Source organism: Pelophylax lessonae (genome assembly GCF_965119305.1).
Source record: "Pelophylax lessonae genome assembly, chromosome: 1".
Taxonomy (NCBI): Eukaryota; Metazoa; Chordata; class Amphibia; order Anura; family Ranidae; genus Pelophylax; species Pelophylax lessonae.
Genome location: NC_138768.1, coordinates 559,585,200 through 559,608,185, shown reverse-complemented (window position 1 = coordinate 559,608,185; position 22,986 = coordinate 559,585,200). Strand labels below are relative to the sequence as shown.

The window sequence follows — 22,986 nt, the reverse complement described above, 5'->3', positions numbered from 1 at the left end:
TTGTATCCAAGCTGATCGTTCAATCAACTTGGGTTCATTCAGCCTGCCCATACATGTTTCGAATCTCGGCCAGTTTTTACTGAACCGACTGAGATTTGAACCATCTATGGCCGGCTTAACACATTCTATGACATCACGGTGAGATTAAGGTGGATATAAATGCTTGGACATGAATTGAGGAAATCCCTTCAATATGTTCAATACTACAGAACAAGTCCAACTGAATGTAACTAATTACTACTAGCTTTACAGAAGAGTTGGAAAAATGAAAAATGTCCACAGACATATGTTTACAGCTTTAATCACACAAGTGATAAAGCATGTCAAAAAGAGCTCACTTCCCAGCACTTGCACATGCAATGCAGTGGGAAATGCAGCTTCCTTTCACCTCCAGTGCAATTCCAAATCATTGACACCAACGTATGCTTGTAACCATAAAGTCCATAGTAACATGTACAGAACAGGCTCTTTCACACTTTACAATAAAGCTAAAAAAAAAAATGAGCTAACCTAACTACTGGATAGTAGGCACCTTAGAATGCCAGCTCATATATTTCCTGCAATAATATCCTTAAGGCAGTGCCAGTGGAATCACCCCAGATCTTCTAAATTGGAGAAAGTAGACATTCCACTCATTCATGCCACAATCTAGTAATCAAAACAGACATTTTTAGCATTGTCTAAAACAAAATGATGGGAATGGGACACTAAAATGAATTGTTACAATATCAAACATTGTGGGTCTTTGACAAACACCCACAATAAGTTTTCCAAGCAACTTCAAACAAAAGCAACTGAAACCTGTTTTGCATCTTGGCACCATTTGTTTCTCATCAATTTCAGAAGCAGGAAAACTAGAACTTAAAATAGTGGATTACATTCTGGTTACACTCCTATAAAGATGTACCCAGTAACGCACACAACCCTATGGTTCTCTTGTTTGTAGTCCTTCACCGATATAATAAAAATTGGGATACCCCACACAGTACATGCAATTTCAGATATCATAAAGCTTTGTTAAGGCAACCCTGGCTCTTCAGGTGCAATAAAACTACAAAATCCATGGCCTGCAAAGCATGCTAGGATTATTAGCTTAATGTCAGCTGGAGTTCCACAGGTAGAAAAAGCCTGCTTTAGCATGTAAACTCTTACAAATATTAATACTGCAAATGTTTGGCTATAGTTTCCCTTTAACCTCTATTCTACCATAAAAGGGTTTGTAAGTCACTGCCTCCCTGCCAAAAAGAAAAATACAAAAGAAAAAAAAAAAAAAAAACCCCTGAAAAATAAAATGACATTTTGCCATGCTCTCCCATGCAATAACTGATTTTGGTGACATTTTGTTTCTTCTGATTAGAGTATTAGTTCTGCTTCTTGTGTTCTTTAAAAAAAAAGTCTACTTCTCCACAAAAGTAAAATGCAAAGTGTGCGTGGATACAAATAAAAGTGGTGTGGCAATTTGGCATTACGTTCCTAATGGAAGATATGTGATGTTTCCTTCTTTGTCCAAACAAACCTCTGCTTGCCCTGTGGTCTCCTGCTTGGCTGTATTAGAAGGTGCAGTGTCTTTTTGTGGTAGCGTCCTATCCCCTGCTAATTTCAGGTTATCGAAGTTCAAGACTTTTTTCTGCTTGGTCAGAGTGTTCTTGGATGGGAGTTCCAAGCGGTCTAGTTTGCTAGAGACAATCCTGCACATATCTACAGGAGAGGGTTGGTCAGCCTCATCACTTCCCAGGGCTGATTCATCTGTAACTTGGGTCTTTGAATCACTGTTCTCCTCATCCACAGGACTTTCTGTATCATCCTGTTCAGTGTCCGACTCCTCTTCCTCCTCCAGTGTCAACTCAAACTGGAATTTGTCTCCAGCGGTGCTCCCCCTGTCTGGGTCTTGATCATCTGGTGGAGGGGATGGACTCTGAGGGATCATGCTATGATACCACTCTCTGTTATCTTCTAACGTATCCAGAATTTCCTGAGCATCAGGATGTACCAAGTCAGCCCAAGTCTCCCACAGAGGATGCACAATGTAATCGATGAAACCCACCTGTACAAAAAGTGACATTTCAGCATGAAGCATAATGCAACTCTGTATTTATTAGTACATCCTTACAGTGTCACTAAACCCACATCATAAAGAAAACTATCAATAAATTCTATATTACATGCAGTTCATACTCAGTCACTACGAGATTCCTTTTCTGTATTCTGAAAAAAACCTGGTTGATCCTGCTGCTTTCTATCTCTACCTTCCGTTCATGTCCCCGATTCAGCTAGGGATTTTGCAGCTGTAGCGGCAACTTTGCACATGCTCCATTTTCAGTGAGTTTCTATGTGAAGCATTTCCTCCCTTTCACATCTGAGCAGCCCGTGTGACTATAGAGTCACACATGTGGGCATATACAGTGGTAAATGACACTCCCCTCCCTCCCTCCCTCCCTCCTCCTCCATTCTCACTAACCAGCTAAACACAATTCAGGCAGGCTATTACATGTAGATTATTTGAGGCTTCACCTCCCTCTTATTCTAAGACACAGGCTGGAGGGCCGTAACACAGTTTGTGACTGGCAGAAATCCACCCACACCAGGTTATTTCCACAAAATAATAAAGATTTAATTTCAAATATATATTTGTATGCCAATTTAAAACAGTTTATTGATTTTATTTTATTTTTACTCTGTATTCCAAAGGCTGTTTTTTATTATCATTATGTGACCTTTTATTATCGTTATGTGACCAGCAGCAGAGGACTAGAAGCTCCTCCTGCTTAGGATTCCCTGCAGACAGGCTGAGAAAAATCTGGGTAATGTGACAGCTGTATATTTATAAGGAAAAAGGTACTTACATGTTTTGTTTTTTTAATTAAAATAATTACAGTGTCATCATCCAAATACAGAAATAGAAGGGACAATGTAAATTAAATAGTGTGCGTTTACTATCACTAACTGTATTTTTTTAATGCAAGCAGTGAAATTACTGGAATTTGACTTGGTATTAGCTTCTTGCAGCTCCTATACAGCAGAACTCTATAAGGGTCCTTTCACACGCAGCGGATCGTATTTTGATCCGCTCCAGCACTTTTTTTTTTCTGTATGTCTGCATATCATCCCATCCGTTTGCGGATGATATACGGACATAATGTATGTCTATGGGATTGCGGATGTCAGCGGATGACACCGCTGACATCCGATTTTGCGTCCTTTCCGTTTTTTAAAACGGAAGAAAAATAGGGTTCTGTTCCGTTCCAAAAAACGGAACAGAACTGAAAGGACGCAAATCGGATTTCAGCGGATGGTCATCCGCAATCCCATCGACATGCATTATGTCCGTATATCATCCAAAAATGGATGGGATGATATACGGACATACGACAGACATACGGAACTCCTGTGTGAAAGAGGCCTAAGAAAGAAGTAGCACAAGCAGCAAATCGGTTGTGTTTAAATTCTAGGACCAAGTTGATAGGAGGAAACAGAAGAGTGGCAGACGGATGAGACATCAGTCTGCTGCTTCTCCTTTCACTGTCCTGTTAGAAGTGGAGATGGATAGGAAGACCTGTAGGTGTTAGTAAACCACAGCAAAAAAATAAAAATGAGGTCTACTGCCCTGCCAGGCAGGACTGTGCTGTTTGGAAAAGCTATGTAAATCTAAGAACTGGATGGGCAGAAATAAAAATCCAATGGCAGGTAAAATGGCTTTCATCTATGCATATAGTATAGTTGTTTGTAAGGAGTTCAGACCTAAAGGACTTCTAGCTTTCAGTTTTGAATTACTGCCTACTGAAGTCTACATGTATAAATCCACCCCTGCCTAACACACAATACTAGAACCAACCCTTCAAAAAAAGGCGTACAACTCTGCACTACACTTGCCACTGCATGTACATGCTAGTAGTGGTATTCTATGCAAGTAAAATTGCACAAAAAAAACTGCACTAAGAGAAATAGGTTGGCCGCTATTGCTGATCGCTTTATCTGAAATGCTAGTTGCACGCCTGTCCTGTTAATCCAGTTGAAAAACGTCCTGCACCACTATTCCTAAACAAGTATGCAAATCAGGTTTTCACACTTGCTTCAGCCTTCAGTGGGTAAAAATAGAATGGTAATCTCGCCATTTATACGTGCATATATTGTAGAAATACTAGAAAAAGAATTTGTATTAATGCCTACTTACAACAGAGTCTTTACAGCTTCTGTATGCACCAGATATTGTGCAGCTTTCGCAACAGGACCCTCTGCTCTAGGACTACTGCCTTAGCCTGTTCCAGCTGCCTATTCTATGGGCTCTCCTCTGTATAGCAAGACACTTTTCCCTCTGTAAGGGGATCCCTGTGTTCTGTTGCAGAGATGTAGCAGGCAGCAAACAGAATAAGGACTAGACAAGGATAGTGTGTGGCAGTTTAAGGAGAATCTGCCTATTTAGAGCAAATTAAATGTTCTCTTGAAAGGCCACCTCTGATACCTTTGCTTAACTAATGCTCTATTTGTCTTCTGGAGCCAGCGTACCCAATGCTTCCAGGTATGTGGAGGTACTGTGATTCTCAACTTATTTCAAAGATGCAATGCTTGGGGACATTACAGGAATAGGCATCAAAAGCACCTGCAATCTGGCAGGTTGTTATTGCTATATTTGTCTTCTTTTCTAACTGACATTCATGCCTTGCCTCCAGAAATGAAGTCAATCTCCTCACTAAGTATACAGATAGCAATAAAATCTTGTTAAAAGTTCTAGCCCTCACCTACTCTAATGAAAGCAAAGCAAAACAAAATGCTGGATTTGGGCTTTAAAAGATTTATTTTCTTTTACCGTAAAATCAATTTCTCTGGTTCATTGACTGATACAGCGCCTGATATTCTTAACTATTGGGTTATACTGCCCCCCCTACAGGAGTAGAACACTAGGCAGAAAAAAAGTCTGGCTACATCTAAGGGGCAATCCAAAGGGGGTATACTCCCTCTCTCTGCTATAGGTACCCTGTTTTGTTACAAGCAGCTTCAGAGAAAATACAGAGGGGTGGGTGCTGTGTCTGTCAATGAACATCAGAGAAATGGATTTTACGGTAAGTCAAAAATCCCATTTTCTCCTTCGTTTATTGATGGACACAGCTCCTACTGTTCTTAACCATTGGGACATCCCAAAGCAGTGTTAAACATGAGGGATGGGAACAGCAAAAACATTCCCAGGGCTAAAAACTGTAGCCAACCAGGCAACAGGGACTCAAGCCAAAACAACTGGAGCCCACCTGAAAAAAAAACAATACACCCTCAAAGAGGACCAAGTCCTTTAAACAGCATCCTGCAAAACCTTGCGGCCAAAAGAGGCATCCGCAGATGCCAATGCATCCACTTTATACAACTTTGTGAAAGTGTGCACGGACGACTAGGTGTCTGCCTTGCAAACCTGCGTCAATGACGCCTGATGACGGAAGGCCCAGGAGGCACTAAGCGCCCAAGTAGAGTGTGCCTTGATAGGGAAAGGAGGAACCTGACCCCTGATGGAATAGGCCTGAACTCCTGCCTGTCTGATCCATCTGGGAATGGTCGCAGAGGAAGCGGACAACCCTGTCCAAGACCAATACGTAACCACAAATAGTCTGACTTCCTAAAAGACTTCATAGCTGTCAGGTGCACCCTAATTGCCCAAATCACATGCAAGGCAATTTCCTTAGGTTGTTTTGGCCTGGGACACAGGGAAGGCAACACAATGTCTTTATTCAAAAAGAAATCAGAAACAACCTTTGGAAGGAAAGAATGACGGACAGGGGCGAAGAACCACCTTATCTCTGTGAACCACTAAGTAAGGTGACCGAGAGGATAGAGCCGTCAGTCAACCCCATGTCTTCATTCCCACCTTCTGAGACAGCATAAACAAGGGAATCTCCCGAAGAATCTCAAAGGTAAACTTCTGGAGAACTGAAAGCACCAAATTGAGGTCCCAAGGCGGCAACAAAGACAGCACTGAAGGAACCAAATGGAGAACACCCTGAAGAAAGGTACGCACCAGGGAGTGTGTGGCCAAGGGTCGCTGAAAGAAGACAGTCAAAGACGACACCTGGCCTTTGATGGCACTCAAGGCCAAGTTCTGTTCAACCCCCCCACTGAAGGAAGGTCAAGATCCGAGCCACTGAGAAGCGAGGATGAACCCCAAGAGACTCCACACCACACAATGTACGTCTTTCACGTACGGTGGTAGATCTAACAGTATTTGAATCACTGACTCAGATAAACCTCTATCCATCAGCACCTGGCGTTCAACAGCCAAACCGTCAAAGCCAGCGACTGTAAAGCAGGATGGAAGACTGGTCCTTGGGACAACAGATCCTCCCTGAGAGGAAGCTTCCAAGCACCTTCGAGCTGAATGGGCCTGTCCTCAGGTCTGGACTTGCCGGACCAAGTTCGCTTTGATCCTCCAGAGGAGGCCCTGAAGGGCTTTTGTTAATACCAAAATGGAGTATTGTTTTTAGAATTTTGAGGAAAATAATGAATTTAATCCATTTTGGAATAAGGCTGTAATATAACAAAATGCAAAGAAAAGTGAAGCACTGTGAATACTTTCCAGATGCACTGTATAATTATAAAGCGGTTCCCCAACTATTCCCTGAATACTTATAAAAAATATATTAGTAAATTCATCTGGGCCCAGAGTTTTTACATTTGCTAATGTTGGCATTACTAGTTTAAATTCTGTCAAAGAGATTTCTGCATTAAGCATATCTAAATCTGGACTGCTCAATTGGGATAACTTCAGCCTATGAAGAAATCCCTTCCCATTTAATCTTAATAACCACTTTAAGATTTACATCCCCCTCATGACCAGGCCACTTTTTGCGATCTGGCACTGCGTTACTACCTGACAACTGTGTGGTCATGCAAAGCTGTACCCAAAATTCAGTTTGTCATATTTTTTTCCCACACAGAGCTTTTTTTTGGTGGTATTTGATCGCCACTGCATTTTTTATTTTTTGTGCTTTAAACAAAAAAAGACCGACAATTTTGAAAAAAAAAAAAAGTACTTTGTGCTGTAAAACATATCCAATAATAAATGTAAAAAATTCATTTGGGCCAATATGTATTCTGCTACATATTTTTGGTAAAAAAATCCCAGTAAGCATATATTGATACGCTAGAGTCTAAAAACGATAGCATATAACGCCGTGGCCAAATAATAATTTTTACATAGTCTGCTACCTCAGTTTTTATGATGGCAGTTTGCATATACTTCAGAATGTTATGAAGAGTAATCAGATGAACTGCAATTGCAAAGCCCCCCTTTGTCATGAAAATGATCTTAATCCTACAAAAAAAAACATTTCCACTGCATTTGTGAAGAAGGCTTAAGAGCACCCAAGAAAATCCAGCAAGCGCCAGGACAGTCTCCTCAGTTGATTCAGCTACGGGATCGGGGCAACACCAGTGCAGAGGTTGCTCAGGAAGGCAGCAGGCAGGTGTGAGTCAATTTGCACGCACAGTAAGGTGAAGACTTTTGGAGAATGGCCTGGTGTCAAGAAAGGTAGCAAAGAAGCCACCTCTCTCCAGGAAAAACATCAGGAACAGACTGATATTCTGCAAAAGGTACAGGGATTAGAGTGCTGAGGACTTGGGCCATTTTCTCTGATAAATGCCTTTTTTCCATTATTTGGGGGCATCAGGAAAAAACCTTATTCGGAGAAGAAAAGGTGAGTGCTACCATCAGTCCTGTGTCAAGTTAACAGTAAAGCATCTTGAGAACATTCATTTGTGGAGTTGCTTCTCAGCCAAGGGCATGGGCTCACTCACAATTTTGCCCAAGAACACAGCCATAAATAAAGAATGGTACAAAAACATCCTCCGAGAGCAACTTCTCCTAACCATCCAAGATCAGTTTGGTGAGGAACAATGCCTTTTCCAGTATGATGGGGCACCTTGCCATAGGTCAAAAGTGATAACTAAGTGGCTTGGGGAACAAAACATCGAAATTTGGGGTCCATGGACAGGAAACTCTCCAGACCTTACTCCTATTGAGAACTTGTGGTCAATCCTAAAGAGGCAGGTGAACCCCCCCCAACAAATTATGACAAACTCCAAGTGTTGATTATGCAGGAATGGGCTGCCATCAGTCAGGATGTGGCCCAGAATTTGACTGACAGCATGCCAGAGCGAATTGCAGAGGTCTTGAAAAAGAAGGGTAAACGCTGCAAATATTGACTCTTTGCATAAACTTTAACTGTAAAAAAAAAAAGCCTTTGACACTTATGTAATGCTTGTAATTATACTTCAGTATACCGTAGTAACATCTGACAAAAAGATCTAAAAGCTCTGAAGCAGCAGACTTTGTGAAAATTTTTTATCTGTGTCATTCTCAAAACTTTTGGCCACGACTGTATACTTAAATTTGTATTTATTTGTTTTTATACTAGTAATGGCGGCGATCAGCAACTTATAGCAGGACTGCGATATTGTGGCAGACAATCACGCTGACACTTTGCGGGAACTAGTGACACTAATACAGTGATCAGTGCTAAAAACATGCCCTGTCACTGTACTAACGACACTGGCTGGGAAGCGGTTAAACATCTGGGGCGATCAAAGGGTTACATTTGTGCCTAGCCAGTGTTTTTGTTTTCTATGTGTGTTGCTTTTACTATGGGAACACAGAATCCATCCCTTCCCTGTAGGAATGGCGATCTGCCTTGTTTACATAGGCCGATCCCCACTCTGCGTTTTTTACTGACGATCAGCGGGTCCCGGAGGACATTGCGTGCCCAGTATTCACAGATCAGCTTCTGCTGTGAATATTTACAGCAGAAGTGGGGCACCAGCGCCAACCACATGCCCCCTGCGGGTGGAAGTGTGGTACCACGTATAAATACGGGATTTGGTGCACATCTGCCACCCTGTAGCAGTAAAACTGCTATAGGGTGGATAGCAAGTGGTTCATCGATTATCTGAATACAGAGGAGTGTAGTACTGAATAAATGCTTTAACTATACCAGAAGGAGTCTATTTAAAATGACCACCAATCGTTGGCTGCACATGTTGAGATGAATGTTGCCCACCTTGCCCCGCAGTAAACAGTACATACACTGCCTAGAAAATGTTATCCTACCACCTTCTCCTACAACTCACTAGTGTTCTAATCTTAATGCTGCTTTGTGGGGTGTGGTGTGGTGGGGTGGAGGGGGGGGGGGGTAAGGGATGGAACATTTGCTAGAAAAATGTTAAATACATTTATTAGAACTAGAAAATACCTGTGATTTCTCAACAGAAGCATTGTGCTTGTCACACATGGGACTAATTTCCATTCCTTTTTCCCGTTCTCTATCACCTTGATGGAAGAATTCAACAATGATCCGATCTGTCCACTGGCGATACAGCTCTAAAGGTTTGGTGGGATTGCTGAGGTCTGCACAGTGCACCATGTTCTGAAGTACCTAGACAAAAGAGCAAATGGATATTTCAGATCTCTTCTATTTTACATCCATTAAGAATTCTGCCAGATAAAGTCTAAATATTCCTACCTATTCTTCACTTTCGTGAAAAAATATAGCTCTACAATTGCAACACAAGTGTCATATTGTAACTAATTGTTATTGAAAATGACCTTTCCATGTCAATCTGCAGCACTGTACTTTTATGTAAAATTCAACATGATAATGACAACCTGGAGGCGTTCTGTACACTGTTAATGTTCAGAATGCTCCCAGAAATGTCATTTCTTGTTTGTGTGCTTGGCTCACTGATTTTCCCAGGAGTCTGCACTAAGATACAAGTAAAATTTTTGGCACCCCTGAAAAAGAAATTTTAATTTTGGTGAGATACTACCCAAGGGTTTTTTTGTAAAGGGATGCGGACACTGAAGCTTTTCTTTTTAGAACACTAACAGTGCACCACCTGATTATAATATTTCCGATAAACCTGTCACTCCCGTTCAGAGTCAGTAGCCAAAGTACATAGTGGAATAAACAGCTTTTACATCAGAGCAGAAAAGGTAGGACTCTGCAAGAAAGTTTGTTAAAATCCCTTAATGTACATTGATCGCCTAGAGAGGATTTACTTTTTTTTTTTTTCCAAAATGTTTATTGAAGAAAAAAAACATGGTTAGCAAACAATTAACAGACATTATACATGAATATGAAGTCGTAGATCACAGAAGGTAAAAGTAATAACATTAAGTATGTGTTGTCAAACATGTAAGGTAAAGTTCAGATACTGTAAATGCAATAATATTCAGTTCATCAAACAACAAGGAGTAATTCAATGGTATTGGGGGGTAGACTTATTATATTGCAGAATATGATATAGCCTAAGTGGGGGTTAAGAAGAGGTCCCTATAACCAGCATAGGGACAGTATACTTTTCTCATCAAAAGGGAGTTACTCTTTGAGAACTTAAGTGTCATTTATACGGTGGATATAAAAAGTCTACACGCCCCTGTTAAAATGTCATGTTTCTGTGATGTAGAAAAATAAGACAAAGATAAATCATTTCAGAACTGTAACAATTCAAATGAAAAACAAACTGAAATCTTTTTTTTTTTTTTTGGGGGGGGGGGGGGGTAATAAAAATAATGTGGTTGCATAAGTGTGCACACCCTCTTATCTGGGGATGTAGCTGTGTTCAGAATTTTTTTCATTCATTTTCTTAGTTGCATCCTACAGCAAAAGTCATGGTCCTCAGAGAGCTTCCAAAGCACCAGAGGGATCTCATTGTTAAAAGGTATCAGTCAGGAGAAGGGCACAAAAGAATTTCCAAGGCATTGAATATACAATGGAACACAGTCAATCATCATCAAGTGGAGAAAATATGGCACAATAGTGACATTACCAAGAACTGGACGTTCCTCCAAAATGGATGAAAAGACTAGAAGAAAACTTGTGAGGGAGGCTGCCAAGAGGCCTACAGCAACATTAAAGGAGCTGCAGGAATACCTGGCAAGTACTGGCTGTGTGGTACACGTGACAACAATCTCCGGTCTTCTTCATATGTCTGGGCTATGGGGTAGAGTGGCAAGATGGAAGCCTTTTTTTTTTTATGAAGAATAATATCCAACCTCGGCTAAATTTTGCAAAAACACATCTGAAGTCTCCCAAAAGCATGTGGGAAAATGGGTTATGGTCTGATGAAACCAAGGTTGAACTTTTTGGCCATAATTCCAAAAGAGGTTTGGTGCAAAAACAACACTGCACATCACCAAAAGAAAACCATACCCATAGTGAAGCATGGTGGGAGCAGCATCATGCTTTGGGGCTGTTTTTCTTCAGCTGGAACAAGGGCCTTAGTCAAGGTAGAGGGAATTACGAACACTTCCAAGCCTTCAGGCTTCTGCTAGAGGAACTTCATCTTTCAGCATGACAACGACCCAAAGCATACATCCAAAACAACAAAGGAATGGCTTTACCAGAAGAAGATTTAATGTTTTAGAATGGCCCAGCAAGAGCCCAGACCTGAATCCAATTGAAAATCTGTAAGGTGATCTGAAGAGGGCTGTGCACAGGAGATGTCCTCACAAGCTGACAGATTTGGAGTGTTTTTGCAAAGAAGAGTGGGCAAATATTCATAGTCAAGATGTGCCATGCTGATAGAATACCCAAAAAGATTGAGTGTTGTAAAAAAAATCAAAAGTTGTTTCAACAAAGTATTCGTTTAAGGGTGTGCACACTTATGCAACCATTTAATTTATATATATATATATTTTTTTTACTTCCCTCCACCTAAAAGATTTCAGTTTGTTGTTCAATTTATAGATCACATTAAAGGTGGAAAAAGTTCTCAAATGATTTATCTTTGTCTCATTTTGCTAAATCGCAGAAACCTGATTTTTAACTGGGGTGTGTAGAATTGTTATATCCACTGCATGTTATTTTGCTGTATACCATCACTTCTGCTCTTTCTAAAAACAAATATTATTAAATGTTCTCTGTATTCATTTGCCATATATATGGTTATGATGTTAAATGCTGTCCCTATTTGTCGCCACTTCTTCCTTACATGTCTTAGCTAAACAGGCATGTAACAGAAAGAAACCTCCTATGATACAATGAGTTTCCTTTGTTCTGCTACTGCGTCATGAATGCTGCCAATCTTGTGATGGGAAAGGGGCATACACAGAGTTTGAGAGAGTGTCAAATACAACCAGGCTACATAATTGCTTCCTTACTGCATTTAGGCTAAGTAAACATTTTGGTTGGCAGCAACTTGTGACTTGGCAGCTAAGCCTTTTAGGACAATTTTCTGCTTTAAATTAGGTTGAAGTTCTTTCATGATAATCTGTGAGGTGATACAAAATGCCAGCCTGTGATGCCTGCAAGTCTGTGTGTAACAAAAATTTTATAGCCTGCACACCCAATTCTGTTCAGCCGAAAAGTCGGAGTCGGTTGTCGGAAGCATCATACTAACAAGCTGACAATCGGCCGATCGTTCGGCGGCCGAATATTTACGGCCGACAATCGCTATGTGTGTACGGGCCTTAAATCCCTAGCTACAGTAAATTTAAGTGAGCTGGAGCAGTCTAGTATTCCAGGTCTGTGTTCTATATAAAGCCTCAATTTGATCCAGTCACAGTAGCTATGTGGTTAGCACTTCCGCATAGCAACACTAGGGTTGTCGGTTCATATCCCAACCATGACACCACCTGCCTGGAGTTTGCATGTTCTCTCTGTGCCTGTGTGGGTTTCCTCCCACACTCCAAAGACATGCTGGTAGGGTGGGTTTCCTCCCACACTCCAAAGACATGCTGGTAGCGTGGGTTTCCTCCCACACTCCAAAGACATGCTGGTAGCGTGGGTTTCCTCCCACACTCCAAAGACATGCTGGTAGCGTGGGTTTCCTCCCACACTCCAAAGACATGCTGGTAGCGTGGGTTTCCTCCCACACTCCAAAGACATGCTGGTAGCGTGGGTTTCCTCCCACACTCCAAAGACATGCTGGTAGCGTGGGTTTCCTCCCACACTCCAAAGACATGCTGGTAGGTAATTGGCTCCTGACTAAATTGGCCCTAGTATAAGAATGTAAGTTAGGGACCTTAGATTGTAAGCTCCTTGAGGGCAGAGACTGATGGGAATGTTGTTGGTTGAACCAGAAGGTATTTTTTCAACCTAACTATGTAACTATAACTATGCAACTATGCCGTCCCTCCTGTAACTATGTAATGTACAATATACGTGTAAAATCCTGCGTAAATGTTTATGTGCTGAAAGCATACTTACTGAACGCTCTCAGACAAGACCAGCTGTCAAAGACTAGGCCGGGCTAGATGGTTATCCCGTGGGACCGACTTCCGATCACGTGACCACTGTGACACCCACTCCTATCTGCCCCTAGGTGCTCCAAACATTTTGCGGGGATGCCAGGACAGATGGGAACGGGTTAAGTTCAGTGGCACCCAACACACAGGCCCTTGGGTTGCCTATCGACACCTGCTTCATACCTCAATTTAATTCCCAAGCACAGCAGGCCATGTACTGAATCCCAGCTTTGTTTTTAAAGGTCCTGGTGATGTTTATTGCTGGGACCACCTGCTGTTAGTGACAGCCTTGGTGGTCTAGTTCTCAGCATAGGAAATGTAACAGCATTGCTTAAGCATTGGACTTAACAGTGCTGTGCCATGACATCTGCATGTTTTATAAGCCAAATATCCATGTACAGACACAGCACAGCTATCTCCCCATGCAGCAACATACCACGTCCAATAATTACCTATTGCATTCACATAACAGTGAGTAATTCAATAGGTTTATCAATCTTCCATAGTCTCTTCTTCATTCAGAAACCCATCTAGGGTTCCAAAAATGTACAACTGTAACTCAAGCACGGGATTCTGGGGGATTTTCACACTCTAGGTTCCATCGTTCATTCTTCATTGTTTTAAACTTTTAAACTAGCAAATGTATGTCTGTTTCATGCACAAAAAATTTGAAGCAGTGCCATTTAATGAAACTTCAAATACAGATATTTTTTTAGTTTTGGATAGAGTAGAAAAAATGAGTTCAAATATCTGTTGGCCCCAATGGGGGGATTTTCCATCACTTCCTGCCCCTGTGTAGCTTAAATAAAAACATGTGCAGTTGTCACTGAGAGCGGGGAGTCTGTGCCAATAAAAACTTTGTCAGAGGTTCTAAACCTTCCTCTCTCTACTGAAAATCTGTTTTTATGTTCCTCTGCATCTCTATTGAAAATTTTTCCATGACTTCCTGTCCTGTGTTTAAATCTTATTGTACAATCTACTGAGCTTAGATTCTGAGCAGCTATTAAAATATCAGAATACCTTATATACATAGGCTTGTTTGGGACACTGACCCACCAGCTAGGAAGCTAGATTTTCATCTTTGATTGTCTACCCTCTGTTAGTAAATAGATCTTTGGGCAAGTTTCCACCAACTTATGTATATACAGAATTTTTACAGACACCTTTTCATCCTTTTGCTCAATCACAGAACCAGTTGTACTCCATCTATATGAGTTCTTGCTGCAAATCTTGGGATGAAGGGGAAAAAAAGATGTTCCCTATGTCACTCCTGTATAAAGTATGAATTGTAAGTTGCAATATATACTACTGCTCCCCTCTCACATTGTGTTCATGGGGCAGCTGTTTAGATAACTGCATACTATTGTCTTTTTTAGACGTGGTGATGTCCTTGAGAAAGGCACCAGTTGAATATAGCCGAAACGTGTCGGAATCCAGATGTTTTTGTCGCATCCAGAGTCTCTCCTAGCATGGGTGGCAGAATACTAACATTGGAAATCACCACTCTTCACTATGTCACACTTTTTTCCTCACTTTGTACGTTCACCTCTGTGGGCCTCTAGCCCTATGTGTACATATATGATGTTGTGATCCACAACTTGATTTATTATGTTCTTTTGGAAACCCCAATAAAGTATGTTTTATTTTAAACCCTCCTAAACGCATTTTTTTTGCATACAAAGTCCCACTTTTGTTTGGTTTGAGGACCCAAGAAACCTTTTGAGAACGTCAGCTGCGTGCTGACGAAACGCATCGGAACGTCTGATCGCATCACGCCACTTCCGGCACCGGGTGGAACGCAGCGTGGAACGCGGAAGCGCGTTCACCCAGCGCTCGGCATCTATGTTTGTATCTGCACGCTCTGCTACAAGAAGATGTTTGTAAGATTTACTCTTTTAATAAACATTCCCTGTTTCAAGATACTTCACTATGGAGCTTTTTCTCTCATTTATACATGATTGATTGGAGCTATTTTGAGAGTATATATCTATTGGTGGTCCATTGATTACTTGGCTGGATGATCCTTGAGGAAAACTATCTGATCCTGGCATTTCATTTATGATCAAAAGCTTCTTTGACTCCTTACAATTTAGGGGTCCACCCCGTCTGGTAAGCAGCCTATATCACTGGGTTACCCTGGTTTTGGTGGAGGCTATACTATCAGAAGAAGCACTTATATAGGACTTTCCAGCCTGCATTATTCATTTTGGACTGTCTGCTGTGGTTTCGCTGGGACTGAATTTATACAGATCAAATTTGGCACTGTATTTGTTTTGAGTTTATGTTGGTGGATTATTATTAACTTTTTATCAACTAACACTAATTGGGTTAGGGATAACCCATCTATTCACCTATTTTGGTACCGCATAGTTGCTTATTAATTATTCACAATTCATACTCACATTTTTGGTTGAGCGCAACGATTATATATTATATAATTTTGTAAATGATTACGTTTTCACGTTTACGTTGGAGCTTCCATAAATTTACACTTATTTAATACATATTTTTATTTGTTTCTAATTATATATCACTTTATATCATGGTCCTTTGCGCGGTCCTTTGGTGGTGCTTAACACCATTTTTTGCAAAGTCGCACTTTTGTTTGGTTTGAGGACCCAAGAAACCTTTTGGATATAGTTTCCACCAACTATACCACATCCTTTCCAAATGCTATGTATAAATCTACAATAAGGCCAGCCCCACAGGATAACCTCTACCATACGTCTATAGTCTGTCAAATGCTGCTTTTATTACTGTTTGCTAATTAGAATTTAGGTTCAAGACAGGAATGCAATAACTTTTTATTTATTTTTTTAATATGCATAAATCTGCATTTCTTTTATTACCTGTATGCGATCAGAGTAATTGTCCAGTAACAGGACACCCAAACTAGTCACTTTCTTTGTTTCCACCATCGTCTTCAGGTCAGCCAATAAGTTCATGTGTTTAGACATATCAGTAGCCAGTACCTAGAAAGGAAGGACATTTTTACTCAGAGCTGAGGAGTTAAAGAAAAGCACTCACAATTGGATGTATACAATATTTTTATTATTCAACATCAAAACTATAACTGTGCGGGCTTTCTTACTAAACATTTTTGCCTGCAGCTTTATTAAAATGTACTTTGTCTGAGCTAGACCTTCCAGATTAAAGCTGAAAACCAGTCTAAGGGCTCTTTCACACGGGCATTCCGATCAGATCCACCTGTCAGTTATTTAGGCGGATCTGATCGGATGCCCATTCAGCCCTATGGAGCAGTGGATGTCAGCGGTGACATGTCCGCTGACACCCGCTGCCATCCGCATCCGATCCTGTCGTGAAATCCGGACGGATGGAAACCCTATTTTCCATCCGTCCTGGGGATCCGATCCCCCATAGAGAGCAGCGGGGGCTGTGACACCTCCCTCTCCGCACTGCAAGCGGAGACAGAGCTGTCATCCGCCGGCTCAGCGGGGATCGGCGGATCGATCCCGCTGAGCAGCACGGATCCGCCTACGGAGGCGGACCGTGTGAAAGAGCCCTAAATGTTTTTCCTTTGACAGTTTTTCTTTGGGAGATTTCCTTTGTACTACGATTCTGGTGAAAATATTACCTTTCCCCTAACAATACTGTATACTTTATAGTACTGTATTTATATTACCCTTGCTGCTGTGTTCATTGATGCTGTTAAATACATTCAGGTTAAGAGAATGTGCAAATACATCTTTAATAAGTAAGTTCGTACAATTATAATAATTTTAAAAACAGCATTTAAGTTAGAAATGCAATAAAATTCCTTGAATGACTATAGTTTATTTAGTTTTTGCTGACACAGTGATCAGACAAAGTGGAGAAGAACTAAGGGTAAAGAACTTTTGCAGTTAAACCAACAAAAAAAAATGTTTTTTATGCTATTACTACCATCAGTTTTAGGACTCATTCGTACTTGAGAATTGAGCCGTTAGCGAGGGATTTTTCAGTGATTGGCTCCAGACAGAAGCACAATTGAAAGCAATGGGAGGCAGGCAGCTCCCATAGTTGTTCGATATTTGCATGTAATCACTCAAGCAGCGATTACCAGCGAATGATGGACCCTGGACAGAGAAAGTCTGCATCCAGGGCCAATCATTTGCAGCTAATCACTCCGTGAGTGACCATATGCAAGCTGCAGGAGCTGTCAGCCTCACGCACATGAGAGTCACATCATCACAGCACAGAGTGATGTTATAAATGTACAATGAGCTGTGCACACACATAGGGAGAAGAATTTATGACAGAGGAGACAAAGATTTGTACAGGCTTCTGCTCACAATTGCATGCAAACACTTATGACTCTTGAGCACAGAAATACGCTCCTTCCTGGTGCTATACAGCCCTCTGTGGCCATGTGAATTGAATGAGGCCTAAACCACTTACCCAATTCCTCCCTACCACACACAGAAACATAACACATACACATAACACACAAACGTGCACTACAAACCGAGCAGTAATACACTTTACATGCGTTGGAGTGGATACACGTTATGGTGCATATATTATTTTCCATTAAATTACATTCATTCAACTCTATAAGCGGCAGCCCATCACGACTCATTGCCACACATTGTAATGCGTTTGTGTATGTGTACATCAATTTATCACACTGCCCCCCGATGCAGCACACACATGGCACTGCGATTTGGCTTAGCACAATGCATAGGGGGAATGCCGACCTTCAGATTGTTTACAGTTTTGTATATTTTCTACTTTTACCGTTTCACAAAAAGGCGCAATTTAAACTTTATAAGTATTGTTGTTTAGCAACTCAATACAGTTTTAGCTTTTAGATTTAGTATGAGTTTTGTAAGGTATTATGTGTCAGCAAAAAATGATTTTAGTGTATTATTTGCGAAAATATAATTTTAAAAAATTTTAGCAACTACCATGAGACCTAAAAAAATCAGTAGCTCCTTCTCTTTATTCTACTGGTCCTTTTATTTCAGAAAATGTATAGTTTGGTGGTCTCTTACAAATTCTGAATACTGTAAGGGAAAAAAATGCAAAAATGGTCTGGCTGCTTAGGTTGAAAAATAGAGTGCAGTGCCTGCTAGCAAAAGGGTTAAAATAAAACCTGTGAGTTCAGCCATCATTTTAAACTGTCCCCTTGTCCCATGTGCTTACCTACATCCCTAGACCACCCTGAGAGCTTCAAAATCAGAGTGCTGTATTATAGTGACAGAAGCTTCCATTGTGGCACATTGGCCTGTCTTTTTCTGCCCCCTGTGCCTTATCTGCTATTAAATCAGTGTTCCACCCAAAAATGGAACTCCACTAATATGCTTCCTCCCCCCCCCCCTCCGGTGCCACATTACAGGGTGGAGGAGGGAACGGGTACCTGTTTTTGACAGGTACCCTTTCCCACTTCCGGGAGATGGCGCTGTCCCTCGGAAGATCAGCCCCCTCTTTTTTTCTCCGTCGCCGGGCCAATTACAAAGCGCAGCGCGCTTTGCACACGCGCAGCACGCTTTGCACACGCGCAGTAGGGAACCAGCAGTGAAGCCGAAAGGCTTTACTGCCGGGCTCCCTTACTCTGGATGGTGGCGGCAGCAACCGAGAGCCGATACGAAGATTGGCTTGGGGTGCCAACATCGTGGGCTCCCTGGACAGGTAAGTTCTACTATTTAAAAGTCAGCAGCTACAGTATTTGTAGCTGCTGACTTTGAATTTTTTCATGGGGGGCTGAACTCCGCTTTAAATTAAAAAAAAAAAAAAAATCAGGAGATCTTGATCATCATTTACCAGCAAGTAAATGATAATCAACATCTCCTGATTTTTTTTTTTTAATTTGGCAGTGTATTTCCTGACATTACCATAACCCACACCTCAAAAAGAACCCATAATAAATTCTCCTACTCCTGAAATTTGCAGCAATCCCATGTATGGAGCAGAGAGAGATGAATAAAAACATTCTCTTCCCCATTTAGCCCTCGTTCACATTGGAGCGATTTATTATGCAATTTGTTAAATCGCATGACAAGTCGCAGCCTATTGCCCGGCAATGGCACCGTTCCAATTGGTGCCACGATTTGCAAAAGTAGTTCCTGCACTACCTTTGGTGGTTTTGGGTGCGACTTCAATAAACATCTGTGCATGACGATCCATGTCAGATCTTTTTCGCTCTCACAGGCTCAAAGCTATTAACTCCCTCAGTGCTGAAGTTCAGAAGCAGGAAAAGGCCTCGTCATCACTTTACAGAAGATTTCTATAGGCTCCAGCTGCCTTAGAGACTTGCAAGTGATGTGACTGCAGCTTCAGGAGCAAAACTATTTTTTGACTAAACTACAGCTTTAAGGAGTAGAAAGGGCTGCACAGCAACAAATGACTACGGTGTAATGAGAATACTGAAAACATATCCTGTTCAACACATAACTCCAATAGCAAGCAGAGATTTAAAGGTACATCTATAAATGACCTGTAGAAACATACCATGTCAATAACCATTTTCCGTAAAGTCTGGCGCTGTTTCTTAGTCAGGTTCTGAAATATATCACAGTTTTCTTCTTGAAGAAGCTTAAATCCAACCGCCAAGTGGTGATTTTCTAAAACTGAGGCATCGTTATACATCAAAGCCAACTCGGAGTCTGAAGGAGAAGACAACATAATCATTTATATTAAAGTAGACATAAAAAGGTAAAGAAGATATTTATACAAAAGTACAGAATGAAAAGAGGGTGCTCTTTGGTGAATGTTAAGCTAGAACCATATTAACCACTTCTGGACTGGAGGGGGATTTTCCCCCTTAATGACCAGGCCATATTTTGCGATTCGGCATTGCGTTACTTTAACGGACAATTGCGTGGTCGCTGTACCCAAAAAAATAGATTTCATTTTTTTCCCCACAAATAGAGCTTTCTTTTGGTGGTGTTTGATCACCTCTGCGATTTTTATTTTTTGCACTATAAAACAAAAAAAGAGCGACAAAAAAAAAATATATATATATATTTTTCCCTTTCTGATATATAACATTCCCAAAAATAAAATGTAAAAAGCAAAATTTTTTAACCTTTTTCGGCCAATTTGTTTTCAGCTACATATTTTTGGTAAAAAAAAAAAAAAAAAAAATCGCAATAAGCGTATTTCGATTGGTTTGCGCAAAATTTATCGCGTCTACTAACTACGAGAAAGATTTCTGTAATTTTTAATTGTTTTTTTTTTTTTTACTAGTAATGTCGGCGATCTGCGAATTTTTAGCGGGACTGCAACATTGCGGCAGACAGATCAGACCCCTAACTGACATTTTTGACACTTTTGGGGGACCAGTGACATTACTACAGTAATCAGTGCTAAAATATGCACTGTTGCTGTAATAATGACACTGGCAGGGAAGGGGTTAGCACTGTGGGTGATCAATGGGTTAAATGTGAGCCTAGGGGAGTGTTTCTAACTGTATGGGGATGGGGCTTATGGAATGACCATAGAGACCTGTGATCCTATATAGAAGGATCACAGGGGCTCTGTGAACATTCCAGAGAGAAGTACGGTCAGTTGTGTTTACAACAGCTGAGCGTTCTTCTTTCTCAGCAGGGAGCGATCACGGAGCCGCGTGCCCCGTGCATCAGAGTCCCCACTGCCAAGTCGGGGCAGGAGTGTGCCACCGGCAGCGCGCGCTCGCCCCCTAGCTACCAGTGAGTGACGGACGTAGCCCTACATAAGTTCGCGCAGGAGGGCCAGCCTGCCGCAGTATATATGCGGTGGGAGGTCCGGAACCGGTTAATAATGAATAGAAGTGTGTTTATTATTTATAATATTTATCTTTTTTTACACACACAAGCACGCTCGCGTGTGTGCGTAATATACACAAGTCCAAAGTCTTATTTTAAATTGCTAAATATACAGGCAGTGGTTGTTGCCCTGTACCTCATCCCAAAAGATGCATGCTCTGTATGCAAAATTCTGACTCTATCAGCATATCGCAGCAGAAAACAAGATTCTTCAGGTAACAATTTTACCAAGTTAAATGGTCTCAAACAGGTGACTCTGTCCAAACTGTAGCCACATTTTCTTGTAACTTGACAAGACTGAAACGTGATGCTGTCTTCTACTGCAGTAACACATTAAAGGTCAGTGTGCCGTGCTTCAAAGAAGCCTTTCTGCACACCAAGATTGTCAATTTGTCAAAGATGCAGACTTCCTATCAGCTTGAACATACTTTTCTGATCTTTATCATTATCAGAACTGCTGCTCATTGGACATGCTTTGCACCTGTAACCTCTACAGACTAGAATAATCCCAAAAATTCAGAGAAGAAACTGCCATCACTAAACAGTTCAATTGGCGTAGATCATCCATCTCTTCCATTTTAACATTTGTTTGTACCCCTTGACCATTTCTGTTTGCTTTAAAGCTAAACTCCAGGCAGATATAATAGACACAAATTAATGCAGGTCCGTAAGCATTAATACATCATTACAGTTTTTTTTTTTCATAAATGCAAACATTTAGGCAACTGATTTTGGCCTGGAATCAGCCTCTATTCGTCCCTGTACAGTGGGGCTCAAGAGTGAGAGGAAGAAGCAGCAGTAGGAGCCAATCTGTCCATGTGCTGACAAGATGCATTCTGATAGGATGTGAAAACAAGGTGACAGAAAGATGCGCTCAGTACTGTGCTGCTTCTCCTTTCACTGTCCAGTCACAGCGGGTTGAATAATCATGGCCATCAGTCCAAAAAGTCAGCTTGCGGTTTGAAAAGTACTGCAGGGAAACTCTGTGGTTCTAAAAATGTGATTTTTGACTTACCTTAAAATCAATTTCTCCAATGTTCATTGACGGACACGGCCCCTGATCTTCATAACCATAAGACACTAGGCAGAAAAAGAATCTGGTATAGCCTATGGGCAGTCCCAGGGGGTATACTCCCTCTCTCTACTATAGGTACTCAGTTTAGTTACAAGCAGTGTCAGAAGAATTACAACTCCATGGAGGGGTGTGTGCGGAGTCCGTCAATGAACATCAGAGAAATGGATTTTACAGTAAGTCAAAAATCCCATTTTCTCTTTCGTTCTTTGAGGGACGCAGCTCCTAATCTTCATAACCATTGGGACGCCCCAAAGCAGTGTTAAACATAAGGGGTGGGAACAGCGAAAAAATTCCTAAGGCTAAACAGTAGCCAACCGGGTAACAGGAGCTCAACCAAAACAACTGGAGCCCACCTGAAAAATACAATACACCCTCGAAGAGGATCGGGTCCTCTAAACAGCAGCCTGCAAAAATTTGCAGCCAAAAAAACCATCCGCAGATGCTTTATAAAACTTTGTGAAGTGTGCACCGACAACCAGGTGGCCGCCTTGCAAACCTACGTCACAGACGCCTGATGACGGAAGGCCCAGGAGGCACTAAGCGCCCGAGTAGAGTGCACCTTGACAGAGAAAGGAGGAACCTGACCCCTGATGGAATAGGCTTCAATAACCATTTGTTTGATCCATCTGGAAATGGTCGCTGAGGAAGCGGACAGCCCTTTCGAGGCCCATCAGTGAGCACAAATAGTGAGTCTGACTTCCTAAAAGACTCCATAGCTGCCAAGTACACTCTAATTGCTCGGACCACATGCAAGGCATTCAAGGCAATTTTCTTCAGATTTTTAGGCCTGGGACACCGGGAAGGCAACACAATGTCTTCATTCAAATGAAAATCAGAGACAATGTAAGCAAGGGAACCTCCTGAAGATTCTTAAAGGGAGGTTTCTGGAGGACCGAAAACACCAAATTGAGGTCCCAAGGCGGCAATGGAGACCACAAAGTGTGTGG

The 22,986-nt window shown here is 41.4% G+C and overlaps 1 protein-coding gene across 4 annotated transcripts in view; it reads right to left on the bottom strand.

The window, feature by feature from the left end:
* Window positions 1-766: 766 nt before the first annotated feature.
* PDE4C (phosphodiesterase 4C) overlaps window positions 767-22,986 on the bottom strand; it is a 670,938-nt gene continuing 648,718 nt past the window's right edge. For all 4 annotated transcript variants that reach the window (XM_082260761.1, XM_082260762.1, XM_082260763.1 and 1 more), the window contains 4 exons: window positions 19,670-19,824; window positions 16,069-16,191; window positions 9,225-9,407; window positions 767-2,044 (listed from right to left, as the gene is read on the bottom strand). In XM_082260761.1, coding sequence (XP_082116887.1) covers window positions 1,466-2,044; window positions 9,225-9,407; window positions 16,069-16,191; window positions 19,670-19,824 — 1,040 coding nt within the window. In that variant the 3' untranslated portion in view covers window positions 767-1,465. The remainder of the gene's footprint in view (window positions 2,045-9,224; window positions 9,408-16,068; window positions 16,192-19,669; window positions 19,825-22,986) is intronic.